This window comes from Sciurus vulgaris, assembly GCF_902686455.1.
Source record: "Sciurus vulgaris genome assembly, chromosome: 3".
NCBI lineage: Eukaryota > Metazoa > Chordata > Mammalia > Rodentia > Sciuridae > Sciurus > Sciurus vulgaris.
The window spans coordinates 21,067,760-21,094,304 of NC_136463.1; the positions used below are offsets into that span (position 1 = coordinate 21,067,760).

The window sequence follows — 26,545 nt, forward strand, 5'->3', positions numbered from 1 at the left end:
GAGCCAGCACCCAGCTCATCTCTTAGGCGACCTGTCCCTTTAAGAGCACCCCCCTACCCGTCCCTGCCCTGGGCGGATTTCCCCATCAGGGCCCAGCCCTTTAAAGTCACCGCTCCATCTTTCTAGCCGGATGTACGGATGTATATCTAGCCGGAGACACAGAGGGGCCTGGGGTGCTAGGAGTAGGCAGAAGTGAGCTGTGACAGGTGAACCTGGGTGTGGACCCCCTACCCAGGTTCAAGAGGGACGTGGAGCTGGGACAGGGAGGATCTTGAAAGCAAAGTCACTCTAAGCAGCCATTATGTTCCAGGCCCTGTGCCCAGCCCTCTCTGTACCTTTCTTCCCATGGTACAGATAAGGAAGTGAGCTCAGAGCAGCTAGCTGGATTACCCAAGGCCACACAGCTAGCAAGTGGCAGAGGCAGGATCTGAACTCAGGTCAGTGAAACTCCAAAGCCTTCCTTGGTGGTCTCTCCTCTGCATTGTCTGCTCCACCAGGTCCTGACTTCTCTGCAAACTTCCCTTTTCCCTTGGTTTTCCTGTGTGCGGTAGTGTGTGGGGAAGGAATGCTTCTCTCCTCATGCCCCATACTTGGGTTCCTTTCTCCTCCCAGGAGCTGTGTGGAGATGCTGCTGTGGCTGCTGCCGCTGCTGCCGCTGTTCCTGCTCCTCCCGCTGTTTCTGCTGCTGCTGCTGCCTCCATTGGCCATGCTAGGACAGAGGTCCCAGAATGCTAGCCTGTCCTGGCTTGCCAGCCTCCAGCACTGTGTAGCATGGAGAGTCCTGTGCTGGGCAGCCACCTGGCAGCAGCAGAGACTGGAACAAAACACACGGCATGTGGGTCAGAGCCAGCAGCAGGCCCTGATGCAGTGTCTGCAGAAAGCCCAGGGTCCCCTCTATCCCCCCAGAGGGAGCACAGGTGTGTTTCCCAGGGTCTGGGGAGGTGACCTAAAGAGAAAGAAACCCCACAGGACAGTCAGATTCCAGAACCTGAAACCCCCTCCCCTACCCACAACCCACTACTGCTAACATGTGGCCCAGCCTGGAGAGCTAACCCAGCCCTGGGATTGGCTTTCTTGTTCAGATGGATTTTCCCATCCTGGGCCTTGTATGTACGTCCTCAGATCTATTCCTGGGTCTCAACAATCTTTCTTAAAACTCTTGGGAAACTGTGGCTTCCTAAGGAGTTTTTGATGTCTTTGGAAGTACAGATATGCGCATCTTCCGGAATCATCTCCCTTTGACCAAGGTCAGCCAGGCTCAGGAGGAAGAAAATGGGGGGCAGGAGCCCCCCATTTCAAACCACTACCATGGGGAGGCCTCTCTACAGGTAAACTGGGATGGCCAAAGCCCACCCCACAGAGACCCCTACTTTCAGCCAAACCCTCCCGTCATGATTGGCAAAGAATGCCCAAACTGGCGGCTCAGGGTCTGGCTCTGTGGCTGAGCCAACATTCTCTCTTATCTCCCCCCAGGCCACCTTGCTGGGTCTGGTAGCCCTAAACAAGGCCTACCCAGAAGTGCTGGCTCCAGGAAGCACTGCCCGTGTGACCCCTACGTCCCCATGGCCTAGCCCCCTCCCTTGGCCTGGGCATGTCCTGGGCCAAGTGAGCCTCCCTGAAACCACGGACCCCGGGGCCCAACTGCTGGAAGCACTGAGGTCCCCAGGGCTGAGGGCCCTGGAGGCCGGAACGGCAGTCGAGCTCCTGGACGTCTTCTTGGCCCTGGAGGCTGATGGTGAAGAGCTGGCTGAGGCAATAGCTTCTGGGACCTCAGGAGTGCCTCTCCCTAGACGGGCAGCTGAGCTACGCAAGGCCTTAGAGCAGGGGCCCCGAGGACTGGCCCTTCGGCTCTGGCCAAAGTTGCAGGTGGTGGTGACTCTGGACGCAGGAGGCCAGGCTGAGGCCGTGGCTGCCCTCGGGGCCTTGTGGTGCCAAGGGCTAGCCTTCTTCTCTCCTGCTTATGCTGCTTCTGGAGGTCAGCTGGATGCAAGGGCAGTGAGGTGGGGGCAGGGGCTGAGGCCACACAGCTAGCCGCCATGTACAAGCCCTACATACTCATCTCTGTAGTCCTCCCTCACACCCTGTCTAGTGGATCAGAGGCTCCATCTTACATATGGAAGCACTAGGGCTCCCAGAGGCGGGAGTCTTGCTCACACAGCACCAGTGTTTACTCCAGCTCTGTACCTGCAGATACGCCGCACACCCTGCCTCTTCTAGTTAGGGCCTAACAGGCAGCCGCCTGAGCCCCTGGGAGACAGGAATGATGCGGGAAGGTTAGCCGTAGATCACTTGCTCAGAGGATTAGGCCTGCGTTCCGGGGCAAGGCACTGCTTTCTGCTGTTGTCTGGCAGAAAGCAACAGCACCACCAGATGACAAGGGGCTGCTTTCACTCCCCACAGGGGTGGTGGGCCTAAACCTATGGCCAGAGCAGCCCCGGGGGCTCTACCTGCTTTCCCCTGGAGCCCCTTTTATTGAACTGCTCCCAGTCGAGGAAGGAGCCCAAGAGGAGGCCACCTCCACCCTCCTTCTGGCTGAGGCCCAAAGGGACAAGGAGTATGAGCTCGTGCTGACTGACCACATCAGACTTGCAAGGTGACCACCTGCCCAGCTACTGCTGCCTCAGGCGCTTCAACGCTCTCATTAACGCTCTGCTGGAGACAGGGCGGTGAGCTCACCCTCAACCTCAATCCCACCCCATCAGGTGTCGCCTGGGTGATGTGGTACAAGTGGTTGGTGCCTATAATCAGTGTCCGATCGTCAGGTTCATCTACAGGTAGGTGACCCCAGAGTGCTGAGGGGTTGTCCTTGTGCCCTGGACGCCACTGCCTCTGCCTTCCTCCTCTCCAGGCTGGGCCAGGCCCTGGGTGTTCGAGGAGAAGTTACTGGAGAGAAAGTATTCTCTGAGGCTCTGGGCAAGGCAGTAGGCCAGTGGCCAGGGGCCAAGCTGTTGGACCACGTCTGTGTGGAAAGCAGCATTCTGGGTAAGCATCTCCATCAGCCCCTGCCTCCCATTCTTGAGTTGGCTGTCCCCTCAACCCATACCTACCCTGCCAGGAGACCTCTAAGAAGGAAATAAGACTCATTCTCTTCTACTACTCCTAACAAAAGTCCCTCTCCTTATTTAACTCCCATCCTTCCTGCCACAGTTTTCACTCATTTTCTTTCCTGATCTGTCTCTGATTTATAGTTAGGCTCTGAGTTCCCCTCCATTTACCCCATTCCCTACCCAAGAAACTCCCCTTTTCCCCCATGAACCTCAGAATGTGAAAGGACAGATGGAGAAGAGGGCGTTGGCTTGGAAGCACCCTATTCTCAGGAAGCATGTGTGCATGTGGGGTTTGTCCACAGATTCCTCTGAGGGCTCTGCTCCACACTATGAGGTGTTTGTGGAGCTGAGGGGGCTAAGGAATCTGTCGGAGGAGAGTCGAGACAAGGTAAAAGAGAAGGGATGGGGTCTGACTGCATGGCCCTAGGGTGCCATGGAGACAGGGAATGATGGGTGTGGGGGAGGGAGGAGAAGCTCCTTTCTGGGGCTCTGGGGAGGGAGTGATGAGTCCCCCAGCACACTTGGCACACACTACACTCAAACACGCATGCCCCGGCACAGTCACGCATCTTATACATACCCTGGTGGCCACGTACCAGCCTCACTCAGGCATTCTGCCTCCAGCTCGACCACTGTCTTCAGGAAGCCTCCCCTCACTACAAGTCCCTGCGGTTCCGGGGCAGTGTGGGCCCTGCCAGAGTCCACCTGGTGGGGCAGGGGGCCTTCAGAGCACTCCGGACAACGCTGGCTGCCTGCCCCTCATCCTCCTTCCCTCCTGAGATGCCCCGGGTCCTTAGGCACAGGCACCTGGCCCAGTTCCTGCAGAGGAGGGTGGTGTCCTAGCTGAGGCCCACCTATACTGCCTGGCTCCCCTTGGAGGTCGCCTTGCTCTTTCCTCTGGGGTCTCCCTGCATGGGGAGTCTTTGGCCAGAGACCATCACTGGATATCAGCTCATCAGAGCTGCTGCGCCTTAGAAAGACGGCCTAGTTGGCCAGTTCTGAAGTGAGGGGTACAGCAGAGACTCCCACCCATATCTTGGGCCCACCCTGGAGGACACTTCTGGAGAGTTCCCATACACCTCAGTGCTTCCCGTGTCTTGACTTGATGGTGCTCTCCGGCTGCAGTCCTGGGCCTGACTAATGCACTGGGTGCTGAAGGTACGGGGGATGAGGTCGTGGCCCCAGGAGTGACAGGAGCTGGTGAATAAAGACCTCAGCACCATCATCCCTAAGTGGGACAATTTTGATCTCTTGGGGTTCGCCTTCCAGGTGGTGCCCCTGTCGTTCACAGCAATAACCCATACACTAAAGTCTGCTACCAGTTCTTCTTCCTCCCCTTCCTTCCCTACTCCCTTGTTGTGCTTCCTGGATTTTCTCCCAAATAAATCTTTTGCACCCAGATTCTACACTCTGGTCTGCTTTATGGAAACCACTACAGCCTGCTAACTGCTCTGGCTGGCTAGTTCCCTTTCTGCCCTGAACTCCAGGTTTTCCCCCTACCCTTTGCTCCGACTGGATTAGGCCCCAAGAGTGTGTGACAGAGGAGCCTTTAGGGACTCCTGCCAGGACCTAGGGCAAACCTAGCAGACACAGAGTCCTCTCTTCTGTGCCCCTGCCACTTCTCCAAGTGTAACCCAAAGATGGAAGAGCTATTCCCAACTTCCCCTACCATGCCTTAGCACCAGCCCCTGGTCCAACACCCACAAATCACTTCCACAGTGGACAAGGGGAGATATAATTAAAATCACAAAGTATCACTGTAGGAGGCAACCCCAGAGTCATCTGAGTTAAGTGTCTACAGCAACGGGGATACAGCCCCCCAAGGCTATGAGACTTGCCCCAGGCCCCACAGCACCTCCTCAGGAAGAGCACCATTGCTCTGGATCAGTCATCCAGCTTCTAATTCTGCCTCTGAATTGCCTCTCAATCCCCTGTTCCCAGATGCAGGCCCTCCTCCTACCCCACCAGCACCCAGATAATCCCATGATTCCTGATAAATCCTTCCTCAGTGACTCCCCATCGCCCACCGAAGGAACACCAGTCATCCTGGTCGTAACACCCTTGATTCTGCCCCTTATTTGTCCAGTCACCTCTCTGCCCTTGGTCAAAAGAAAGCCTGGACTGTGAGGACCAGCCCGTCCACATCCCACGTGGGCTACCCACTGTCACTTCCAGGTATTTGCTCACATCGTCCCTTCTCCTCCCACCTACCTGATGGAAATTTAGTTTTCATTCAAGGCCTTCAAGGACCCCTTCCCCACCCAGGTGGAAGGAACTGGCCCAACTTTGCTGACATCTGCAGTAGTCCTTTGTCCTATGGAATTTTCCTTATGCCCAGACTGCTAACCCACCTGGGCTTACATACTCCTTAAAAACAGGGTCATGTCCTAGGCACATGGTTGCTTCTGTGCCCACATGGGGCCCAGCCCAGAGGATAAGTTCAATGACAGTGCCCTGAATAAGAGAAGCTTGGACCTGGAGGTGGTCACATCCTTCAGTCCCTGATGGCTCACTTCCGGGAGTGGGACTACATCCCTCTCCTCCAGGCTGCCTGGCCCAGGAGACAACAAGGGAGAAAGAAGCTTTCTACCAGCTTCTGGCAGAAACTAGACTTGGCTTCCTTTCCTCCTACTGCCCACCATAAGTCTCCAAGGTTTTCCATTGCGGAGGCTGGTGGAAGGGGCAGAAGGGAAGGAGAGCTGGGGGGAGGGAAGGGACAGCTCAGGAACCGTTTCCATGGAGGAAGAAGGCCTTGGAGCCCGACAGATCCCAGTGACACCAAGTAATGCGGGGAGAGGCCTGCTCCCCCAACATGAGGTGGATAGTGGGTCTCACCACTGCCTCTTCTCCTGCCCTTAATTAGCAGCTGTCCCCTCCCCCATTGTCCCAGGCCAGCACCCCAGCCAAGGCCTCTTTTGTGCACTCAGATTCCTGGGTGCAAGGTGGCCTAATTAGTGCCCGGAGACCACCCCATCTCCAGGGAGCAGGCAGACAGGCATGGGGGAGACCAGTGGCATAGTGATCCAGCTCTGGCCTCTGAATGCACATCTCAGCAGCCATTCTTTGGGCCCAACCTGGAGACGGCCCCCCTGCCAGATGCTAATCTTAGATTCGCCTTTGTCTAGCCCCAGAGTGAATGCAAGTGCTCATCCCCTGCCTGCCACCTCAGAGCACTATAAACCCTGTGCCCCTGGTGGTAGGTCGCAGTTGACGGCCTCAAGGTTCCTGGCTATTTGGACCACTGCTCTGCAGACACCTCCTTTCCAGACGACCCCACCCAGAGCTGCAGGCACTATGAACCTTCTCTCCACAAAGGTAAAGTCCCAGGGACAGAGGGGTGACTCACTGTACCAAGGAGGCAACGAGAGTGCTTGCTCAAAGGGCTGTAGGATAGACCAAACGTGTCTCCACTCTTGATCTTTTCTATGGGGGCTCTGAAGCAGGCAACTCTGGGAAGAGTATACTCTTCGAAGCAAATCTGCTTAAGCTATCACTGGGTCATTCCCTGTTTTCTCAAGAGCTCATGTTTACTGACCACCTACTATATGTCAGGGGCTGGGTTTGCACCTGTCATCTTGTCATCCCCACAGCAGCCCTGCCTAGTAGGAATTATCTACTCTCCAGTTTACAGGTGAGGAAGCCTTGTCAGAAAAGGGACGGAAGCTGGTCCAATGCCATAGTGCTCAATTTATCCTGCAAGGGAGTCAGTAGAGGAGACAGCTTGGAGTCCTACCTGTCCCCAGTTTCCACATGTTTACCTTGGGGCAAAAGGTGCATGTTGGGGGAGAGGGGTGACACTACATAGGGCCTCTGTTTTCTCCAAGTATACAACTTCTTGTGCAGACAGAAACGCCTGTCTTCAGGTGGTAAACTTTGGAGCTTCATTCTGACCAGGCCGGCTGGATGAGCTGGCAAAAGAGCCCATTTAGACAGCAAGGACACACTGACAGGATAACTAAGGAACAGCGAGCAACCGGCACAGGCCAGGAGCAGACCCAGATCCAGCTGAGTAGGGCCTGGGTGTGAGGTGTCATTATGGACCGGGAGGGAAGACCCACAGCATCTTGTTTCCACCTTCCCAGGTCTCCTGGACCGCGGTGTCGCTAGTGCTACTGCTGCTGCTGCCGCCCGCGTTGCTGTCGCCTGGGGTGGTCGCGCAGCCGCTGCCCGACTGCTGTCGCCAGAAGACGTGCTCCTGTCGTCTCTATGAGCTGCTGCACGGCGCGGGCAATCACGCAGCGGGCATCCTCACTCTGGGCAAGCGACGGCCAGGGCCCCCGGGCCTCCAGGGCCGGCTGCAGCGCCTCCTGCAGGCCAGCGGCAACCACGCAGCCGGCATCCTGACCATGGGCCGCCGCGCAGGCGCAGAGTCAGCGCCGCGTCCCTGTCCCGAGCGCCGTTGTCCTACTTCAGTCGTCCCAGCCGCACCTCCCAGGGGACCATCCGGAGTTTGAGCTTTTCTTCGGTCCCTGTCCTGGTCCCTTCCTCTCCCCTCTGTTCTCCAGTGTGAGCCCCTAGAAAAACAGCAATAAAGATGAATCTGTTCATGTGACTGGTCTCTGTTCCTCTGTGTCACGTCCAGTCCTCCAGGGGGCGGGAGAGTGTCTCGCGTAAAGACCAGGACCCGGGAGGTAACTTCTAGGAGAGACACTCAGAAGGTGTGGGAGAGCAAGGAAGGCTGCACAGGGGAACGGAATCGGACGGAACGGGGACTCGAGTCTGCCCCAAAGGAAAAGCATATGAGCTTCAACAATAAATCTTTCAGAGTGGTTGCAACGTCGGGTAGAGTGTGAAAAGCAGTGACAGGCCAGAAGGGAGGTGGATATGTTGGTGCAGCCTGGATTGTGAAGGTCCTCACAAATCATCAGGCTTTGCCCTTTATTCAGCAGTAATGGAAGTTATAAAAAGTTTTTAAACAGAGGTGGGACAAGTTTTTCCTGCAACTCTAGCCAAATATGCCCATTTCCCCAAAATTAAGATGTTGAAGTCCTACCCCTAGCATTCAGACTGTGACATTATTTGGAATCAAGGTCCTTGCAGATGTAATCGGTTAAGATGAGGTCCTACTAGAGTAAACCTCAAATTCACTATAAGTGGTGTCCTTATAAAAGGTGGGAATTTGGACACAGACATACAAGGAGAACCCAGGCTAACATGAAAGTACAGATTGGGGCAATGCACCTCCAAACTACGGAACACCCCGAATTGCCAGTAGCTAGGGAGAGGCATGCAACAGATTTTCCCTTACAGCCTTTGGAGAAAATCAACCCCATCTTCACCTTGATCTTGATTGAACATCTAGCCTCCAGAACTGTGAGACAATAGATTTCTGTTTTTATGCCACCAGCTTTGTGGTAACTTGTTATGGCAGCCCAGGAAACAATTATGACATTCAAAAGAGACAAAAATATGTGATACTTTTTAGCAATCTAACACCCCAGATAATGCCCAGCTTAAATCCTCCAAGGGGACTGGAGGGAGGCATTTAACCTGCCCTTTTGCCCATCCAGGTTCCCATTCTTATTGGCTTTAGCTGTTTTGTTCTAGGAAGCAAGCACGCTCAGCCATAGAGCTCAGCTGCCCCAATAATTTTCTGCTTAGTGACACTAATTCATGGGCTGGGATGTAGTTCAGTGGTAGAGTGCTTGCCTAGCATGTGCATAGGCCCTAGGTTCAATCCCTGGCACTAAAAAAAGACTGTTTTTTCACTTGTGCACTCTTGAAGATTTGCAAACCATGACTCTGTTTCACACTTCAAAACTACCTTTGACTGTCCGTAACTTGCCTCCCAGACTCTCTTCCACCTGAAAGACAGCAGAGGAAAGTGGGTTAAATCAGGACTGTAAAAAGAGGGAGAACAAGAGGCCATTCCCCTTTAAGACATTTGTTTTGTGCCAATGATAGGCATGAAAATATAAAATGGTCACAATAACTGCATAAGGTAAGAATTATTAGCTCCATTTTACAGATGAGGAAAACGAGTCTAGGAAAGGTTGTCACACAATCAGTGGCCAGACTAGGATTCTACGTGGTAGACTCCAAAACTCTTTTCATTCTAGCCCACTGTGCTCAGAAACACAGTTTGCCAGAGTGCCCTACGCAAACTGAGGCAGAAGGCAAGAGCTACTTGTGTTTTCTAGCAGTTGGGATTCCAAATCATCCCTTGGTAGATTCCCATCCACAAAACTAGCCTCTTAACCCTGGCTATCTGACACTGGAGTGCAAATGGGCTGGGAATGCTGCGAAATATTCCAACTCCGGCAGGCGGCACTGTGAATCAGATACCAGCCCCAGCGTGGGCAGCACGCGGGGGAAACCCATGGGTGGAGCCACCGGAGCAGCCAGGGAACCACGCGTGGGGGCGTGGCCACCCTGGCAGGAGGGCGTGTCTTCCAACCAAGCCCTGCCCCACCACTTCTGGCCTCCCCCCCAGTGGGCGTGTCTCCAATTCTTTCCCCGAGAGACACGCGTGGGCCGCTCCCCTCTGGGAGGAGGGGTGCTGGTATCGCTGGCGGCCCCTCCCCGTGTGGGGCCACGTGGCGGGAGCGGGCCAAGCCCAGGGGAAAGAACCTGACCCTCAGGGAGGTGGGGGGGACCGAGGCGGCGCCAAGCGAAGCTCAGAGCTACTGGGTTCTGAGCAGAGAGGCAGCTGCTGCGGCATCGGCGGCGAGAGGGAGGGAAGGAGGCAGGCGGGCGCATGGGGTGCCCCGGCCCCGCCAGCAGCGCGCCCCCTCCGGCCCGGCCGCGCTGAACGCTCTCCAGCGCAGCGCCTCGAACCCTCACCCCGAGGCCATGCCGGTCATGAAGGGGTTGCTGGCCCCGCAAAACACCTTCCTGGACACCATCGCCACCCGCTTTGACGGCACGCGTGAGTGGGGCGAGGCTGCGGCTGGAGGTTCAAGCTGGGGGTCAAGTATCCTTAGGGCCAGGTCGGGTCTCCTGGATGTGGTGAATTCGAGGAGAATGGTTAAAGGTCTAGGAACTCCTGGAGCCGTGGTAAAGGAACAGGGCGCGGAGCGCCCTTCGAAGGGAGGAGGGGAAGGGCCCAGAGCTCGGGGAGGTGGGAGAGTCAAGGTTAGGGGGTGTGACTGGAGACACCAGAGGCTCTTCGTGCGGCAAAACTAAGGAGGGGATTTGAGAATCATCCACTTCCGGGCAGAACTGTGCTGGGGGCGTGTATGGCGGTAGTTGAGACCTGGAGGTGAGACGAAGTGGCCAGGGGTTCTAAAGAAGACTCCTAGACGATTCCAGTTCCCTTTCCCCCAGGGAAAAATTTTAAAAAGGAGAAAAGATCAGACTTCGGCAGGGCCTAGCCTGGATTAAGGTCACACGCCTCCAAATCGTGGGGCATCTGTGTCAGAGGTGGGTGAGGCGGGAGGGGGCGGTCCTTGCGACGGAGGGAACTCCCAGCTTTCCTTCCCGAGCTTGGGTGCCTAGGTTCAGCACCTTGGACAGCCACACAACTCCTTCCCCGGCCTCTTCTCCCGCCATTCCCTCTCCCTACACTGAAGCCCAGAGATCTCCCCCTGCCTGCCTCAGTAACCCTGGCCGGGATCAGAAGAGTGGCGGAACGGTACCCGAGGGCGGAAATCGAGCCGCCAATGCCCTACCCGCCTCCCCCCCCCCACACCTTCCTTGTTTCCATAGCGCCCATCACCGAGGCAACGGGCCCTGGGATGGAAGAAGGAGGCTGCGCCCAGGGCCCAGTGCCTCCCAGGCACCCTCAGTGTCCCCGTCAGCCATCCCACCCCCTGAAAGTCACCTTTCCTAAGGCCCCAGATCTAGCTGTGTCTTAGGCCCCATCCCTCAAATGAGTGTGTCCCTGGATGACCCATAGCCTCCCACCCACTGGAGCAGGAGCAGGCCAGCTCAGGTTCTGCTGCTGGGGATTGCTGGAATGCCACTCTCAATGCCCGCTTCAGTCTGACTTTGAGCTGTGGGGACAGATCCCCTGAAAATAGCTAAAAGAATGCTTAAAAGTGGGCCTTTCCTGGAAGACAGGAAGGAGGACACTTCTCATCACTGTCTTACCCCCACACTAAGGAAATTTGTGAGTTTGGAAAATTTCTACCTTTTGGCTTCCTAACAATAAAAGGGTGTGATGTCATCAGAATCTTTGCCCTGCTCACTATAATAGAATGACAGGATGGTGGCTATGGATGTCCTTCCAAAGCTGAGCGAATGTGAGGGAATCGTTTTACCTTCTCACAGTAGCACTTACTAAATGCCAGGGCATGTCCTCCCCAAGCTAATTGATGTAACTCTCACAACAACCATGCAAGGAAGGTACATTGTGCCCCACTTTGCAAATAAAGAAACTGAGGCACAGGAAATGTAATTACCCCAGGTCACAGTCAGTAAGTGGCAGGTAAGGTTACTGGAGCCCATGCTCTTACTCATCATGCTAAACTGCCTTCTACAGTCACAAGTCAATGGCTTGAAGGCAGGGGGATGGACCATTTGACCTCTTTGGATTTCTTCTCCAACCTTCTAGTCATTTCTATGCTTGAGTCTTTGTCCATTTGCTCTATCTCTTCTCCTTATTTCAGAGTATCCCAAAGGGGGATCAGGAACCACATGGAAGCCCAAGAAGCTTCTGACTCAGTGACCCCTGACCACAACTTGGGGGAGCTGCTGCCCATCTGAAACTTAGCTTGTCTCCTGACCTGGACTGACATTGACCTTTACCTTCCACAGACAGCAACTTCCTTCTGGCCAACGCACAGGGCCCACGAGGCTTTCCCATTGTCTACTGCTCTGACGGCTTCTGTGAGCTCACAGGCTACGGCCGTACTGAGGTCATGCAGAAAACCTGCAGCTGCCGGTTCCTCTATGGTCCAGAGACTAGTGAGCCAGCCCTGCAGAGACTGCACAAAGCCCTGGAGGGGCACCAGGAGCACCGAGCTGAAATCTGCTTCTACAGAAAGGATGGTGAGAGGCCCAACCCGCCCTGCAGCCTTGCTCAGACCTCATCCTGGGTGCACTGGACATAGTAGAAGCCTAGGTGCTTATCTGCATACTGCCACAAGCTGACTATGGGACTGAGTTCAGGCCTAACCCTCTCTGGGCCTTTGTTTCCCCATCTGGAAAATGAAAAAATTAGCTGACAAAATCTCTGGGGTTCCTTCCAGCTCCAAACCTTTGCCAAGGCCTTTGACTATGTCCAGTAACCAAGGGTTCCAGAAAGAAAGGTGTGGCATGAGGCTGCTCACTCCTCCTTCCCTCTCTCCATGCCCACAGGCTCAGCCTTTTGGTGCCTCCTGGACATGATGCCCATCAAGAATGAGATGGGGGAAGTCGTGCTGTTCCTCTTTTCCTTCAAGGACATCACTCAAAGTGGAGGCCCAGGACTTGGCCCTCCAGGAGCCCATGGGGACAGTAATCATGGTAACTGCAAGCCTGGGCAGGAGGCATGAAGTCCTTGCCTAAGGTCACACAAGACCTCTCCCACACAGCATCCTGAGATGTGTCCCAACCTATCTCCATGCCCTTCTTCCCAACAGAAAACTCCCTTGGTAGGAGGGGAGCCAGCTCAAAACTTCAGTCCACCAAGAGGCAAAGCCGTACTGTCCTACACCGACTGACTGGTCACTTTGGTCGCAGGGGCCAGGGAAGCATAAAGGCCAATAACGTGAGTCCCATCCTCATCCATCATCTCCCAAGTCATCCAGTCTTGAGTCCTTGCTACTTTCTCCCCGTTTCCCTGTCTGCAGAGTCTCCCTCTTTTAGCTTGTTTCTCTGTCCACCCTCTTCCCTTCAGGTCTATCCCATAGTCCCCCTCACCTCCTTGCTTCCTTAGGGGTTGACATTGCTCTGGTGATGTGACAGGGGTGAGGCTCTAGCAGTCATTACATCATCTAACCCTGAACAATGTGGTTAATCACTGGGCAGGATGGGTTGATGGTTAAATCACAAGCTGCTGTGGTCCCAGGGAGAAAGCCCCCATTTTTGTGGGGCTGGCATCTTGTCCTCTGCACCACCTCCAAAGATCCTGACAAAGCCAGGGTTGGAGTCTCCTCTCTGTAGTCTGTTAACGCTCTTGGGAGTGTGGTGGGTGGTGCTAGCATCCCCTCCCCCTGGGACATGCCTGTCACCCATCAGGATCCTAGAACCCAGGAGGATTCTGGGGAGAATTAGTGACCCCCCTTAAGCTAGGGCTTGTGTCTGATTTGTTATAACCTCCTTCTCAAGTAGGGTGAGGGTCAACCCTTGAGATACTCCCCATAAAATATGACTGGTTAAAACGAGGGTCTGGGCAGTAGCTTAGGGGAGAGAAGGAAATATCAGGTGCCAGCCTCAGAACCCCTCTCCCACACTGTCTATCTCAGACTCTCATGGTTGCCCTTGCAATACCTCCACCCCCTTACCCCATCCCTTGCCCTTCCCTTTCCCCAGCCTTGGCTCTTTTTCCCCCTAAGAGTCCCCAACTGCCACCCTCTCCCTTTAGAACGTGTTTGAGCCAAAGCCATCAGTGCCTGAGTACAAGGTGGCCTCCGTGGGGGGGTCCCGCTGCCTCCTCCTCCACTACAGCGTCCCCAAGGCTGTCTGGGATGGCCTCATCCTCCTTGCCACCTTCTACGTTGCGGTCACCGTCCCCTACAATGTCTGCTTCTCAGACGATGACGACACTCCCATCACTTCACGACACACCCTTGTCAGTGACATCGCTGTGGAGATGCTCTTCATCCTGGGTCAGACCCCCTGCCCCGCTGACCCTGGAGGGTGGGCTGTGGGGACCCATTTCAGTCCAACCTCCCTCCAACATGGGCCTGCAGGACCCAGACTTATCCCTTTCTGGGTCTTTCATTGGCCTATGTGCCCTGTCCCTGATAGCCTTCAGCCTTGTGACCTCTCCTCCCTAAGGACAATCCAGAACCCAGTCTTTCTCTATTCCTGCTTCTTCTGTATTGTAGCCACCAAGGCTCTTTCCCAGCTTACCCAGCTCCTTGATCCCCTGGCCTGAGTTTGCAGACCAAGGCTGCTTAGTAACAACCTCTTGTACCCTCAGATATCATCCTGAACTTCCGTACCACCTATGTGTCCCAATCTGGCCAGGTGATCTCTGCTCCTCGTTCCATCGGCCTCCACTACCTAGCCACCTGGTTCTTTGTGGATCTTATCGCTGCTCTGCCCTTTGACCTGCTTTATGTCTTCAACATCACCGTGGTGAGCAAACCTCATCCCACCATATGCCCTAGCCTCTACATAGCATCTTCTATTAGAGCATCAACCCCCAACCCAGATGTAGTCCTTCCCATCAACCCATCTGCAGACTTTCGGCAAGCACCTGCTATAGGTATGAGGCCGGGTACTGGGAAGGATCTGAGAGGGTCGGTGCTTTTGGAGAGCTCAGCTCACAATCTTTGAGGGAAGCTGAGACAAATGAAAAGCTAACTATGGCTACCAAGGCGGCATTGGTCTGATGCCAGATGAGTGGTACTTTTCACATTTTTTATTTAACAAACAAATGATGAGCATTTAGCTGTCTGCAGAGCACTATGTGGGGCATGGTCACTGTGGGAAAAAGGGATGAGGATTTAGCTTCCAAGTCCCCATGTGAGTAAGGGAGACATCAGGGACAGAAAAGGTGAATGGGAGTAGGAGTGGAGGTATTGCCAGGTATTGCTGCACGGGAACTGGGCTGACCTTGGAGATCCAGGATGGAACATGAGCCTGTGCAAAAATGATCTGAAATCCGGCCAGTGCTTGGGAGGCAGAAGCACCCATTGGGCAGAGGCTGGGGTGGTCTGGGAAGGCAGGGTTCCTGAGGGAGGTGTGAGTAGGATTTGGCTGGCAGGAGATGAGGAGAGAAAGCAGTTGGGGGGAGTGCAGTAAGTCAAGCCTAGGAGGTAGAGGCTCTGGGCTGCGCGTGGAGACACAAGCATTCCAGGACCTGTGTCCTCACCTGGGACTGCCTAGAGATGCCCTAGGGGGGTTGGCAAGCACCCAGTGAGCAGATTGTAGGCCTCCTTGAATCCAGGTGAGCAGTAGCACCCTGTGTCCCCAGGCCCCCCTTGGCTGTTGGAAGGGGAGGTGGAGAGCAGCTTCCCTGTGCGCTCTCCCCGCTGCACTCAGCTATAGCAGGAAACCACCTACACGCAGCCGGATTTAACTAGCCGCCAACGGGCTGTGGGCCTCTTCTCCTGGCGGTGCACATGTGTGTGCATGCTCCTACACACGTGTGTGCGTGTGTAAGTCTCCCCAAGGCTCCGGCCATTCTAAACAGGGTTTCCCTACCCGTCTCCAGGCATGCACCCACCCTTCTGTGCCCACCAGGTAGCGTCAGCCTGGCAGATGACTGTCCTTAGGGGAAAGCCAGGGCTGCAGGAGCCCTTGCCCTTATCTCACAGTCCTCTTTCCTGAGGTACCTTAGGGAGCATTTATAGCTCACTACTTTAACTCACATCATCAAATCAGAGCCTCACTGTAACTCTTCAGGGAAGATTCTCTTATCTGTCTTCTCCAGGTGTTGATGAAGAGCTCAGAGAGGTTAAGTGACTTGCTGGAGGTCACACAGTTAGCAGTGGCAGGCAGGAGATGAGAACCAGGACTTCGGACTCCTAGTCTAGTAGTCTGGTATACCTGACTCTCAGGTAACCCGGGTACTCAAGTGAGTGGCTTAGGGGAGATGAGAATCAATGCTGGGGGCCAGAGAGAGGTACAGCAGTAATAGATGAGGCGTCCGTACCAACAGAGTCAGAGTTAAACCAGGGACATTCCAGATTGAGGAGAATGAGAGGAGGATACCTAAGGGTGTAGGGCCCAAAGATCAGTGACAGGGAGAATCCCCGAAGGACTCAAAGTTGGAGCCAGGAACTCTCAGGGGTGGGGAGAACCCATAGTTCACAGGGGGGAACCAAGACCAACTCCTTTCCAATTCCTTCACCTAAAATGAGAGAAAATGGCATGAGGGGGTTCAGGAGTAATGTAGGGCGAGGGATCTAGGGAATGCTCCTGGAGGTCCCTGCTGAGGCAATAGGGTCTTCACGTTATGTCCCCAGAGCCTCCAGCTCTAGCTGCCAAGCTGCCCCCACCCACAAAATGAGCCCCCCACCTGCTCCTCATCTCCAAGATTGGAAAAGCTAATTGAAGTATTAATTGTTGCAATGAAAATAGGAATCTGGGGGCTGGGATGCAGCTCAGTGGTAGGTCCTGGGTTCAAGCATCGATTCTGCTGGAAAAATAGCACTTAGGGTAATATTAGTGAATGCTCACAGGACCCTTCCTAAGAGCCACTGGCTCCATCCACCTCTAGTTTAGCCCAGGAACCCCCAGTTCCTGCTCTCCTTGTCATCTGCAGCTGATCCACAGAGGGAAGGGTCTCTAACCTTTTCTAGTCCTGAAACCTCTTGCCTGTTCCCACCCAATCATGCTTCTGTGTCAATTGCCCACTGGTGACAACCAGCTCTTGCTCACAGTTGATGGTGCCTGGACACTGGAGCTTTGAGCAGGGTCCTTGAAGAGATCATTCAGACTGGCTACCAAACCCTCCCACTTTGGTGTCAGTCAGCCCATATCAGGGTCCCAGCTCCTTTTTCCTCAGTCTGTGACACTGAACAAATCATTAACCTCTCAGAGCTTTACTTTATTCATCAGCAAATTGGGAACAATGATAATTGAATCAAAAGCACAAGTATTTTTATGAGAAGGCAAATGCTTAGCAGAGTGCCTGGAATATACAGGAAGACCTTGCCAAGTGCCTAACTATGAGTTGTAGCATGTTTTCGCCACTACATTTCATGGCCACTTTCTCTGGATATCAGGAGTATTTTTCCTGTTGCAACCTCACCTGGCTCCAGGGTGTCTGGTGGGAAGGACCTGGGAGGGGACCCAGGGCTATGTGAGGGCTCTGAGGAGGCGTGCCTGCTGACAACCTTCCTGTGGCACCACCCTCACCCCTGCAGACCTCGCTGGTGCACCTGCTGAAGACCGTGCGGCTGCTGCGGTTGCTGCGACTGCTGCAGAAGCTGGAGCGGTACTCGCAGTGCAGCGCTGTGGTGCTCACGCTGCTCATGTCCGTCTTTGCACTCCTTGCCCACTGGATGGCCTGCGTTTGGTATGTCATCGGGCGCCGGGAGATGGAGGCCAATGACCCGCTGCTCTGGGACATTGGTGAGCCACCAACCCCAGATTTTCACTTCCCTCCTGTCCTACCTGAGCCCCAAACTTGTACCTCCACCAGGACTCACCTCCCCCAACCATGATCCCCCATTCATCCAACAAACATACCCTGAGATCCTTCTGGATCATGCATGGGAATATTTGTCTGAAGTCAAGGGCTCTGCCTTTGGGGGAACCTCGGCATAGTAGGGAAGCAAGGTCAGTGATAGGTGATTAAAACACAGTGTGGGAAACATCTGATGGTAGGGGAGTGTATTTTGGCCAAGGGAAGCGGCACACGCAAAGGTTCAGAAAAAGCTTGGCCTGTCCCCATCACTTCCTCTTTATCCGGGCTTAATGACCACTGACCAGGAGGTAGCCCTCAGTGTCCCCCTGGAAGGCATGTCAGATCCTGGGGAACTGTCCTTGACACCTCCCTCTCCTTCCCCCCACACCTGGACCACCATGCCAGTTACCACCTCTCAGTATTCCTTGGATCTGGCCTCTTCTCTTCATAATTTTTGCCCCCCCCCCGGGTTTCTACAATGGCCTCCTACAGATCTTCCTGCCCACATCTCAGCCCCTTTCAACTATCCTTCTCACTAAGCCAAACTGGTCTCCCAAGAATCAATACTGACCTGCCGCACCCCTGGCTTGGATTCTTCCAGTGGCTCCCCACTGCCCTCAAAATGAAGTCCATGCTCTGTGCACTCCCTGGACAGCCCCATACCCCATCTTCCCATGGCCCGCCTTTACTCCATGCTCTCTGGGGTGCAGCCACACTGGCCTCCCTTCTGGGCCTAGGACTTAGTGCTTTTCTCTCTGGACCTTGAACATGCTGTCCTCCCTGGGATCTGCCCTCTTTTCTCTCCCATCTCTTCTTCACCTAGGTGACTTTTCTGTTCCTTGCAGTCTCAAGCAAAATGCCCTGTCCTAAGGTAACCCCCAGCTACTCACACCCCCAACTGCCACCTGGATTGGCTCTCCCTCATCTGTTACAATTCTTTTTTTTTTTTTTAAACATATTTTTTAGATGTTGATAGACCTTTATTTTATTCATTTATTTATATGTGGTGCTGAGAATCGAACCCAGTGCCTCACACATGCTAGGCAAGTTCTCTACCACTGAGCCACAACCCCAACCCCCTATTACAATTCTTAACACAGCCTATACTTCAGTAACTCTCCTCAAACCTGTGATGATTTATTTAATTCTCTTTCCCCTCTAGACTGAACCATGGCAGGGAGGCACACAGTAAAATACAAAAAAGGCACCTGAACAGTCACAGCCTTGGACTGCGATTGTAGCCAGTTCACCCTGGCGATGCCCAGACACAGGCGGCTCTGTACATTTTCTGTGGCAACCCTCACAGAAGGCCCCCCTTCCTTTGCCTCTGTAAATACTTGCCCAAGGTCAAGCACAGGCAGCTCAGGGAGACTTGGTTCTCTGCTGCTCATGCAACGCAGCTTCCCTCCATCCCTCCACCCCCAGGCTGGCTGCATGAGCTAGGCAAGCGGCTGGAGGTACCCTACGTCAACGGCTCAGCGGGCGGCCCATCGCGGCGCAGTGCCTACATCGCGGCACTGTACTTCACGCTCAGCAGCCTCACCAGCGTGGGCTTTGGTAACGTGTGCGCCAACACTGATGCGGAGAAGATCTTCTCCATCTGCACCATGCTCATTGGTGGTGAGGACTGGCCCACCATGCCTGGGGTCCCTGCGAATCCTGGTGTGTGCATGGGGAAACTGAGGCCCAGAGACAGCAAAACTGTCCACCTGGGTCCTGACCGTGGTGCATTCATTTCACTGACTTTGCTCAGCGCTCAGGACTGTGTGTGCAAACAGCCATGGCCTCTTTTGAGCCAATGGGAAACCCCCATGACCTAATTGGGGGATCATGGAGGAACTTTGGGTCTGACGCCTCTGTGGACCACCCGCTATTCCCTGCCTCTAGTACCAGCTGAGCATGCGGAAGCCTGCTGCTCTCCTGGACCCCCAGACCCGTCTAGGGTGGGATGGGTGTGCAAGCAGGGGGAGGCGACCCTGACACACTGTCTATCACTGCTGCAGCGCTGATGCACGCCGTGGTGTTCGGGAATGTGACAGCCATCATTCAGCGCATGTACTCGCGCCGCTCTCTCTACCATAGTCGTATGAAGGACCTTAAGGATTTCATCCGAGTGCACCGCCTGCCCCGCCCCCTCAAGCAGCGCATGCTTGAATACTTCCAGACCACATGGGCAGTCAACAGTGGCATCGATGCCAACGAGGTAGTACGCTGGGGTTCCCCAACTGGCCCCAGGTCCCACATGTGGCAGTGCAGTGGGAACTGGGCCATTGCTCTCTAGGTTTGGAATGGAGGCAAATAAGGCCCAGGGAGGAGAGGTGTGCTTCACAAGGGCATTGTACCCACCTAAGTCCAAATCCATTTTCCTTTGCACTTGAATATGGGAGCTGAAAGGGATCTCTGGCCTGCACTAATGCCATCCTCTATTCAGTCAACGTTTCCTGAGCACCTGTTCTGGGCCTAACTCAGTGCAGGAGGTAGGGAGGATAGAGATGATTACACCCAACCCCCGACCTCAGGGAGACCCAGAATGGTGGCAAAGGGAGATGGGTAAACAGAAAACCAGGCTGTGGCTGGTACTACACAGGAGGGATGTTGGTGCAGTAAGATCCTCATTGGGTCTGGGCCCAGAGAAAGGAAGGTGACTGAGAAGAGGGGACATCATAAAGGACAAGAAGGAAATCAACCTGCTAACAGGAAGTCCATTCCAGGCAAAAAAAGAAAAAGAAAATAGGAACACAGACAGGAAGTGTTGGTGAAAGAGCAGAGTTTGTTCCTTCAAGAAACTGCAAGTAGTTGAGAGAGGTCTCAGGAGTGTGTGAATGCTGTTGGGGAGAGCGGGGAAGGAGTGTCAGCGGGGCTAGGGAGGCAGTAGCTCCAGCACCTGGTGACCTTGAGTTTGAATTTTATCCTGCTAAATCTTTAGGCTGGTCATGGCACTGGGACTTAGAAAGGAATGAATTGGTAAGGTACTTCTGAGGGAAGGGTCCCTAGGAATGGGTAGTTTCCAGTTGTTGCAGAAGAGGAGCTCACAGTGACTCCCGGTTGTCTGGCTTGGGCAGAAGGGCGAGATAGAGGCTTTACAGGAAGAAGACTGAGCTTAGGAGTGAAGGTGAGAGTCCAGGCTTAGGCCATGAAGAGGGCGTGGTGCCTGTGGGAGATCCAGGTGGAGGTTGCCCAGCAGGTAATTGGAAATACAGGTCTGAACCCAGCATTGGGGCTCAGGGCTCACAGATAGAGGGGAAGTCAGGGACTGGTTGCCATGATGCAGGGAAACTGTGGCAAGTGAGAAGTGAGTTGAGGGATGGGCCAAGCAAGGAGCCTTGTAGGAAACAAGGAAGGGGTAGCTAGAGAAGTGAAAAGAGAAATGGGAGGGAGTCCCTCAAGGAGCCCAGAGGGGTCAAGAGGGAGATGTCCACAAGGGGCAATAATATGAGGAGAGAAATATGGATGATAAATTTGTCCCTTGGAGATCATCGATTACGTTCAATGATCTAGCATAATCATTTTACAGATGGAGACACTGTGGCCCAGAGAGAGGAAATAGATTGCCCAAAGTCCTCAAGAATTTAAGAGCGAAGCTGAGTTAGTGTCTTGACTCCAATTGAAGCCTGACCCACCAGGGTTGGCTCTTGACTCTGTGTGGGTCAGTAACCAAGATGAGTGAGTGACCAATGTGTGTAGGTAGCCCTGTACAGTGGCTAAAAGGGAGAAGACCTGGTTTCTACCCCAGAAGTGAGGTTGGAAAGTCATCATAGCAAGCACCATTGAGGTTAGACCCATGAAATTCTCCCAAAGATCTGAAATGGGTGACTTCAAAGCACAGGGCAAGTTGGCACTCTTGCCTTGGAGACAATGCAGCATATTTGTAGACTCAAATAGTAGTTGCAGGGGGATGGCCAGAATGACCTATGCCCCTTATGCAGTTACTGCGTGACTTCCCAGACGAGCTGAGAGCTGACATTGCTATGCACCTGAATCGGGAGATCCTGCAGCTACCGCTGTTTGGAGCAGCAAGCAGGGGCTGCCTGCGGGCCCTCTCCCTGCACATCAAGACCTCGTTCTGTGCTCCTGGCGAGTACCTGTTGCGCTGTGGGGATGCCCTGCAGGCACACTATTACGTCTGCTCCGGGTCGCTTGAGGTGCTCCGAGACAACATGGTGCTGGCCATTCTGGGTGAGGACCCCACCATCACCCACCATCTACCATGGACCCTTCCCCAGAGGCCTTGGGGATGGCCAGGAGTCTAGGGAATGGATGCTTCCAAAGGCTACCTGGAACACAGTTGAGGAGCACTCTTGGTGCTTTCAACCTACTACCGTCCCTTTTGACCATTCCCCTCCCACTCTCTCCTAATCCCTTTGGCCATCCCTCAACCTATCCATCTTTCTCCAATGGCTGCCCCTCAAGTCAGTCAATCCTTTCCCTTTGTACCATCTCCCAATTCCATTGCTCCTTCTCTGTTGACCCAAAATGCCATTGACTTTTCTTTTTAACTGACCTCTCTAGCCATTCTTCATGATCATTTGTCCAGCTCTATTCACATCCCCACTGATTTTCTCCCAACCTCACCAGTCATTCTCCACTGACATTTTCTCAGTTCCATTGACTATCTCCACCAATCCTCTTGATTGACCCACCTCCAATCATCCTTCAAATGCACTGAGCATCCCCCACTCAGTGTCGAGTACCTCCCACTGATATCCTATTGGTTCCTTTGCCCCAGCTGACGGTCCCCATCCCTTACCCACAGGGAAGGGGGACCTGATTGGGGCAGATATCCCTGAGCCAGGGCAGGAGCCTGGGTTGGGACCAGGCTCAAGCTGCGTGCTGAAGACCAGCGCTGACGTGAAAGCACTGACCTACTGTGGCCTGCAGCAGCTGAGCAGCCGAGGGTTGGCTGAGGTCCTGCGGCTGTATCCTGAGTATGGGGCTGTCTTTCGGGCTGGCCTGCCCCGGGACCTCACCTTCAACCTGCGCCAGGGTTCTGACACCAATGTATGTAGATCCCTTATGACCTTCACCCACTCCAAGGTCCCTTCCTTCCAAGCAGACCTCCCCGAGCCCCAGAGAGCCTCATGCATCTCCCTCTACCCTAAAAAAAAACATCATTCCTCAACCTCACACACCCTCTTCACCTGCTTAATATCTTCCAAGCCCACTGCTCCATTGGCTATTGCCCAGTCCCTGGACCATCTCTCTGCCCATGCTCTGTTGAGGACCCTCTCCTTGGGAACAGTCCCTCACATATCCCTCCCTGGACTGGCATCACCCTGAGGCCTCCTCTTCTCCACTGTTGTCCCAACATCTCCTGAGCCCACTTTGTTTCGGGCTGGGCTGGCCTGGATTTTACACTCTCGGCTTTTGTCTTCTGCTACTTCTCAGTCTCTGCCACTCAGGATTCCTCCAAGTCAGAGTTTGTGGTGCCTGACTCAATTCCACCGAAAGGCCCTACATTCTCAACCCCTTAACCCTGTTGGGTGGGACTAGGAGGGGCTACACTAGGGAAGTAGGGAGGTGGGAGTTGACTTGAACCCTCCCACCATGTCCCCACAGGGTCTTAGCCGTTTTTCCCGATCCCCTCGCCTCTCCCAGGTAACACCTTCCTTCCTGGGTGGGGGTGAGGTTGCTCTGGGGAGGGGTGGGGGCAGGGCCTCCTTTCCTTGACTTCTCTGGTTCAGGGAGAAGGGAAAGGGAATGGGGGCAGCATGTGGTAGTGACCACCTAGTCAAGGGATCTGTTGTTCACCTTCTTGTGACATTGGCTGCCCCCTCTGCCCACAGCCTCGTTCGGACAGCCTTGGCTCTTCCTCAGACAAGACTCTACCATCCATCACAGAGGCTGAGGGTGGCACAGAGCCCGGGGGTGGTTCCAGGCCCCGCCGGCCCCTCCTGCTGCCCAATCTCAGCCCAGCACGGCCCCGGGGCTCCTTGGTCAGCCTTTTGGGTGAAGAGCTGCCCCCATTCTCAGCCCTTGTCTCCTCTCCTTCCCTGTCCCCATCAACTTCCCCTGCCCTGGCTGGCCGGGGCCAGAGCCCCTCCCCTCAGGGCCCCCCCAGGTGCCCTACTGCCTGGAAGCCTCCCCAGCTTCTCATTCCCCCAGTGGGAACCTTTGGACCTCCGGACCTCAGTCCCCGGTGAGATGCCAGCCTCCCCTGCCTTTCCCACATCCCTGCTGGCTTCCAGAACCTTCTTTGGCCTCCATCCCTAGTGTTCAACCAGTGCTTCTTCCTATCTCTGCCCCATTTGCCCACCCTATCCTTCCAAACACAGCTTGCAACCCCGTCCTGCTTTGACCATTGCTCTTCCCAGTTCCCTGGCTCTGCTGCCCCCATTCACCCTCTGCCTGCTTTGTTTTGGCCTGTGTGCCTTTCCCATGGGGCTGATGAGCACTGCCCCATCCCCAGGATAGTGGATGGCATTGAGGACTCTGGCAGCACAGCTGAGGCCCCTACATTCCGGTTCAGCAGGAGAGCTGAGCCCCCAAGGCCCCGTTTGCAGCCTCCCTCTACAGGTAAGGGACAGCAGTGACTTAAACTCACATCCAGGGCTAGGGAGGTAGCTCAGTTGGTAGAGTGCTTGCCTTGCAAGCACAAGGCCCTGGGTTTGATCCCCAGCACCCCCCAAAAAACAAAACAAAACAAAACAAAAAAAACCTCACATCCACCCCTCCATTCATCCATTCATCCCTCCATCCATCCCACATGCAGCAGGGGCCAACCATGTGCCAGGGGCCATACTGGGGATGCATGACCTAGTCTTTGCTTTTGTGGAGCTTCCTTCTAGTGGGGGAGACACCAGTGTACACAGATAAATGATTCTGGAACTGGGTGCTAAATTCCACAACTGAGAAAAGAACAGGACTATAATGGTAGGAGAGGAGGGGACACTTGAGTTGTTTCTTAAAGGGTGGGTAGGACTTTGGTGGACCAGGATAACTGTTAAAAGACATAAAGACAGGGGCTAGGGATGTAGCTCAGTTGGTAGAGTGCTTGCCTAGCATGCACAAGGCCCTGGGTTCAATCCCCAGCACCTCCATGGAGGGATATTGTGTTCAGATGACAGAGAAGCTCCATGTGTAGAACTGGGGGTGGGAGCGGGCAGGGAAGAGGGGGTGAGGGTGGGGAAAACTACAGGTCCTCACAACCAGCCTAAGAACTTAGATTTCCTAGCTCCCTGACCCCAGAACTTTCTCTTCCTTGCTCCCTGCCTGCCAGGTAACAGAAGGGTCCAGTCCAAGCTGTATGTTCAGATAGTCATGCTTCTTGAACTTGCCTACATTCCTTCACCCCATTCTGCCCCCAGGTACCAGACCCAACCGGGAAGTGGCCACTGAAGCTGAGGAGGTGAAGGAAAAGGTCTGCAGGCTGAACCAGGAGGTGGGTTGGGGCTGGCTTCTCCCCTTCAACCCTGAATTGGAAAAGTGCCCAATACAAAAGCAAGTCTGGCTCTGGAGCCAGATGCCTGAGTTCAAAAAGTCACATTAGCTGGATGACCTTGGGTGAGTCACATAACCACTCTGAACTTCATTTTCCTCACCTAAGAAATGGGAAAAATAATAACATGTTCTTCCCAGAGTCATGAGGATGAGATGAGAGTAACACGAGCTTGGTCTAGTCTCTGACACATCACAGATATTCAGTAACAGTTGGTCTCCTTTCCAGATGGCTCAGGGTTTCCAGCCTGCAAAGAAAGAGGACTTCTTCTCCAACCTCCCTGGGCCCCATGGGATTCTCTCCTACCTGGGGCCATCCCACTAAGTCTGACACTCAAGCTGTTTTCCTTACCCAACCCTGGGAAATGAGGGCCTAGCAGCTGTGTGTATGCTGGGGTCAGAGGACAGGGAGGCTGAGAGGTCTTCAGGCGTGAGGACCTGGGTCCAGATCCTATATGTCAAGGTGTTACTTCCTCCCCAAGAGATTTCAGTGCTATCATGACAGAGTGAACAGACCCAGCTCTTGGGAGTTGTTTTCCCTGGGTTCTGACAAACAGCTGGTACCCCAGAGGGGTGGAGCCTGGACTGGGGCGGGTTCTGGGCCCTGGGTGAGGCCAGCCCCTGTTTTGTAAGGTTAAGAGCAAGTTCTGTTTCTGACCACTGCTTCAGTTCTAGGCAAGTGGTTCCCAAACCTGAGTGTCTATCAGAACCATGTATTAAAATGCAGATTCCTGGGCCTTACCCAATTTGGAATATCTAGGGTGGGGCCCAGAAATCTGCATTTTGACAGGTTTCTCAATGGATTCTGCACTCATTACTTTGAAAAGCATTGATGCCTAAACACTTGAGCATGTGTGATGGGCTCACCTGCTGAGTTTGTTGCTTCACAGCTGCGCGGCCTCTATGAGCACATTTTTCTACGTCTTGTAAAAGCAAGGGAGAGGGAATAATATCACAATGTGTGCTGCTCAAAATCCTTCTGGGGTATTTGCCTCTAGTCCAAAATTACCCCTTCCCTGCTTTCTTCCCAAGGTGGCCTGATCTGTGATTGAAAAGCTCTGCAAACTGTATGGGAGAGGGGTGTGCCTGATTATTGTTGTAGCACCTCTGAAACAACTTGCTGTGTTTTCAACAGATCTCCCGTCTTAACCAGGAGGTGTCTCAGCTGAGCCAGGAGCTGCGGCACGTGATGGGCCTGCTGCAGGCCAGGCTGGGTCCCCCAGGCCACCAAGCAGTCTCAGCTTGGCCTCCGTACCCTCCTTATCCACAGCAGAGGCCACCACGCATCTCTCCTTGTATGTCTGGACCACCACACAGCCTCCAGGATACTACGCTTGCTGAGGTCCACTGCCCGGCCAATGTGGGGACAGAGGAGATGGGGGCTGCCCCCATGGACCTGAGACCTTCCATGTTGGCCCCCTATCCTTCAGAGCCTGACCCTCTGGGACCCTCCCCAGTGCCAGAAGCTTCACCTGCTACCCCAAGTCTTATGAGGCAAAGCTTCCAGTCTAGGTCAGACACATTCCACTGACCCCGGCCCCAGGCCCAGGCCTGTCTGGGGTGGGCATTGCTGCCTGCTATCCAGGGAGGAGCTGGGCCCCTTGGCCTCCTGCCTCGGGGTCAGCAGCCACCAGCTGGTCTGGTTGGTTCTGGATTCTCTGGACTTTTTAACAAAGAGTGGTCACCTCCACCCTGTTCCCCTTTTCAAACCTTCCCCTGTCTTCCTCTGTGAGGGGAGCCACCTGAGGCCGTGGAATCCAGCAGGCATGAGATGGACTGTGGTGCCTTTGGGCTGGGCAGATGAGATGTCCTACTTCCTCTCCAGGACTTGGAGGCAGGTAGAGATTGGGGAGCAGTGGGGATGGGCAAGGGCCCCAGATCCAACCTGGGAAATGGA

General features: G+C 54.4%; 3 protein-coding genes across 6 annotated transcripts in view; all 3 read left to right on the forward strand.

Annotated features, from left to right (window-relative positions):
* Nucleotides 1–93: 93 nt before the first annotated feature.
* GHDC (GH3 domain containing) lies at nt 94–4,453 on the forward strand. Of its 4 annotated transcripts, none has more exons than XM_079133221.1 (10): nt 94–206; nt 311–437; nt 613–917; nt 1,210–1,328; nt 1,474–1,975; nt 2,401–2,593; nt 2,703–2,774; nt 2,849–2,982; nt 3,350–3,435; nt 3,672–4,453. In XM_079133221.1, exons 3-10 carry the CDS (start codon nt 626–628, stop codon nt 3,888–3,890), a joined length of 1,617 nt encoding a protein of 538 aa, XP_078989347.1. In that variant the 5' UTR covers nt 94–206; nt 311–437; nt 613–625; the 3' UTR covers nt 3,891–4,453. The 4 variants fall into 4 exon arrangements, 3 of the variants coding, with proteins under 3 accessions (XP_078989347.1, XP_078989349.1, XP_078989348.1); XM_079133222.1 differs by having other exon boundaries at nt 118–206; nt 355–437; XR_013762759.1 differs by having other exon boundaries at nt 102–437; nt 3,262–3,435; nt 3,672–3,735.
* Nucleotides 4,454–5,579: 1,126 nt separating this feature from the next.
* The window catches only part of HCRT (hypocretin neuropeptide precursor), a 40,800-nt gene continuing 19,834 nt past the window's right edge, over nt 5,580–26,545 (forward strand). The window contains exons 1-2 of the mRNA XM_079131999.1: nt 5,580–6,362; nt 7,130–7,553. Coding sequence (XP_078988125.1) covers nt 6,045–6,362; nt 7,130–7,501 — 690 coding nt within the window. The 5' untranslated portion in view covers nt 5,580–6,044 and the 3' untranslated portion in view covers nt 7,502–7,553. The remainder of the gene's footprint in view (nt 6,363–7,129; nt 7,554–26,545) is intronic.
* KCNH4 (potassium voltage-gated channel subfamily H member 4) lies at nt 9,623–26,513 on the forward strand. Its single transcript, XM_079132484.1, has 16 exons — nt 9,623–9,915; nt 11,745–11,978; nt 12,288–12,434; nt 12,551–12,678; nt 13,495–13,738; nt 14,056–14,213; nt 16,952–17,159; nt 18,640–18,834; nt 19,218–19,417; nt 21,141–21,390; nt 21,968–22,212; nt 22,771–22,809; nt 22,998–23,350; nt 23,621–23,727; nt 24,519–24,592; nt 25,784–26,513. The coding sequence occupies exons 1-16, from the start codon at nt 9,840–9,842 to the stop codon at nt 26,177–26,179; spliced, it is 3,054 nt and encodes a 1,017-aa protein (XP_078988610.1). The 5' UTR covers nt 9,623–9,839; the 3' UTR covers nt 26,180–26,513.

Bases quoted from the DNA above. Each gene is read 5' to 3' on its own strand.
- KCNH4 (XM_079132484.1), top strand. From the start codon at position 9,840: ATGCCGGTCATGAAGGGGTTGCTGGCCCCGCAAAACACCTTCCTGGAC. The intron at 17,160-18,639 runs GTGAGCCACCAA...CTCCACCCCCAG, and splicing joins CCCGCTGCTCTGGGACATTG to GCTGGCTGCATGAGCTAGGC. The intron at 24,593-25,783 runs GTGGGTTGGGGC...TGTTTTCAACAG, and splicing joins TCTGCAGGCTGAACCAGGAG to ATCTCCCGTCTTAACCAGGA.
- GHDC (XM_079133221.1), top strand. From the start codon at position 626: ATGCTGCTGTGGCTGCTGCCGCTGCTGCCGCTGTTCCTGCTCCTCCCG. The intron at 1,976-2,400 runs GTCAGCTGGATG...CACTCCCCACAG, and splicing joins TGCTTATGCTGCTTCTGGAG to GGGTGGTGGGCCTAAACCTA. The intron at 2,594-2,702 runs GTGACCACCTGC...CCACCCCATCAG, and splicing joins GACCACATCAGACTTGCAAG to GTGTCGCCTGGGTGATGTGG.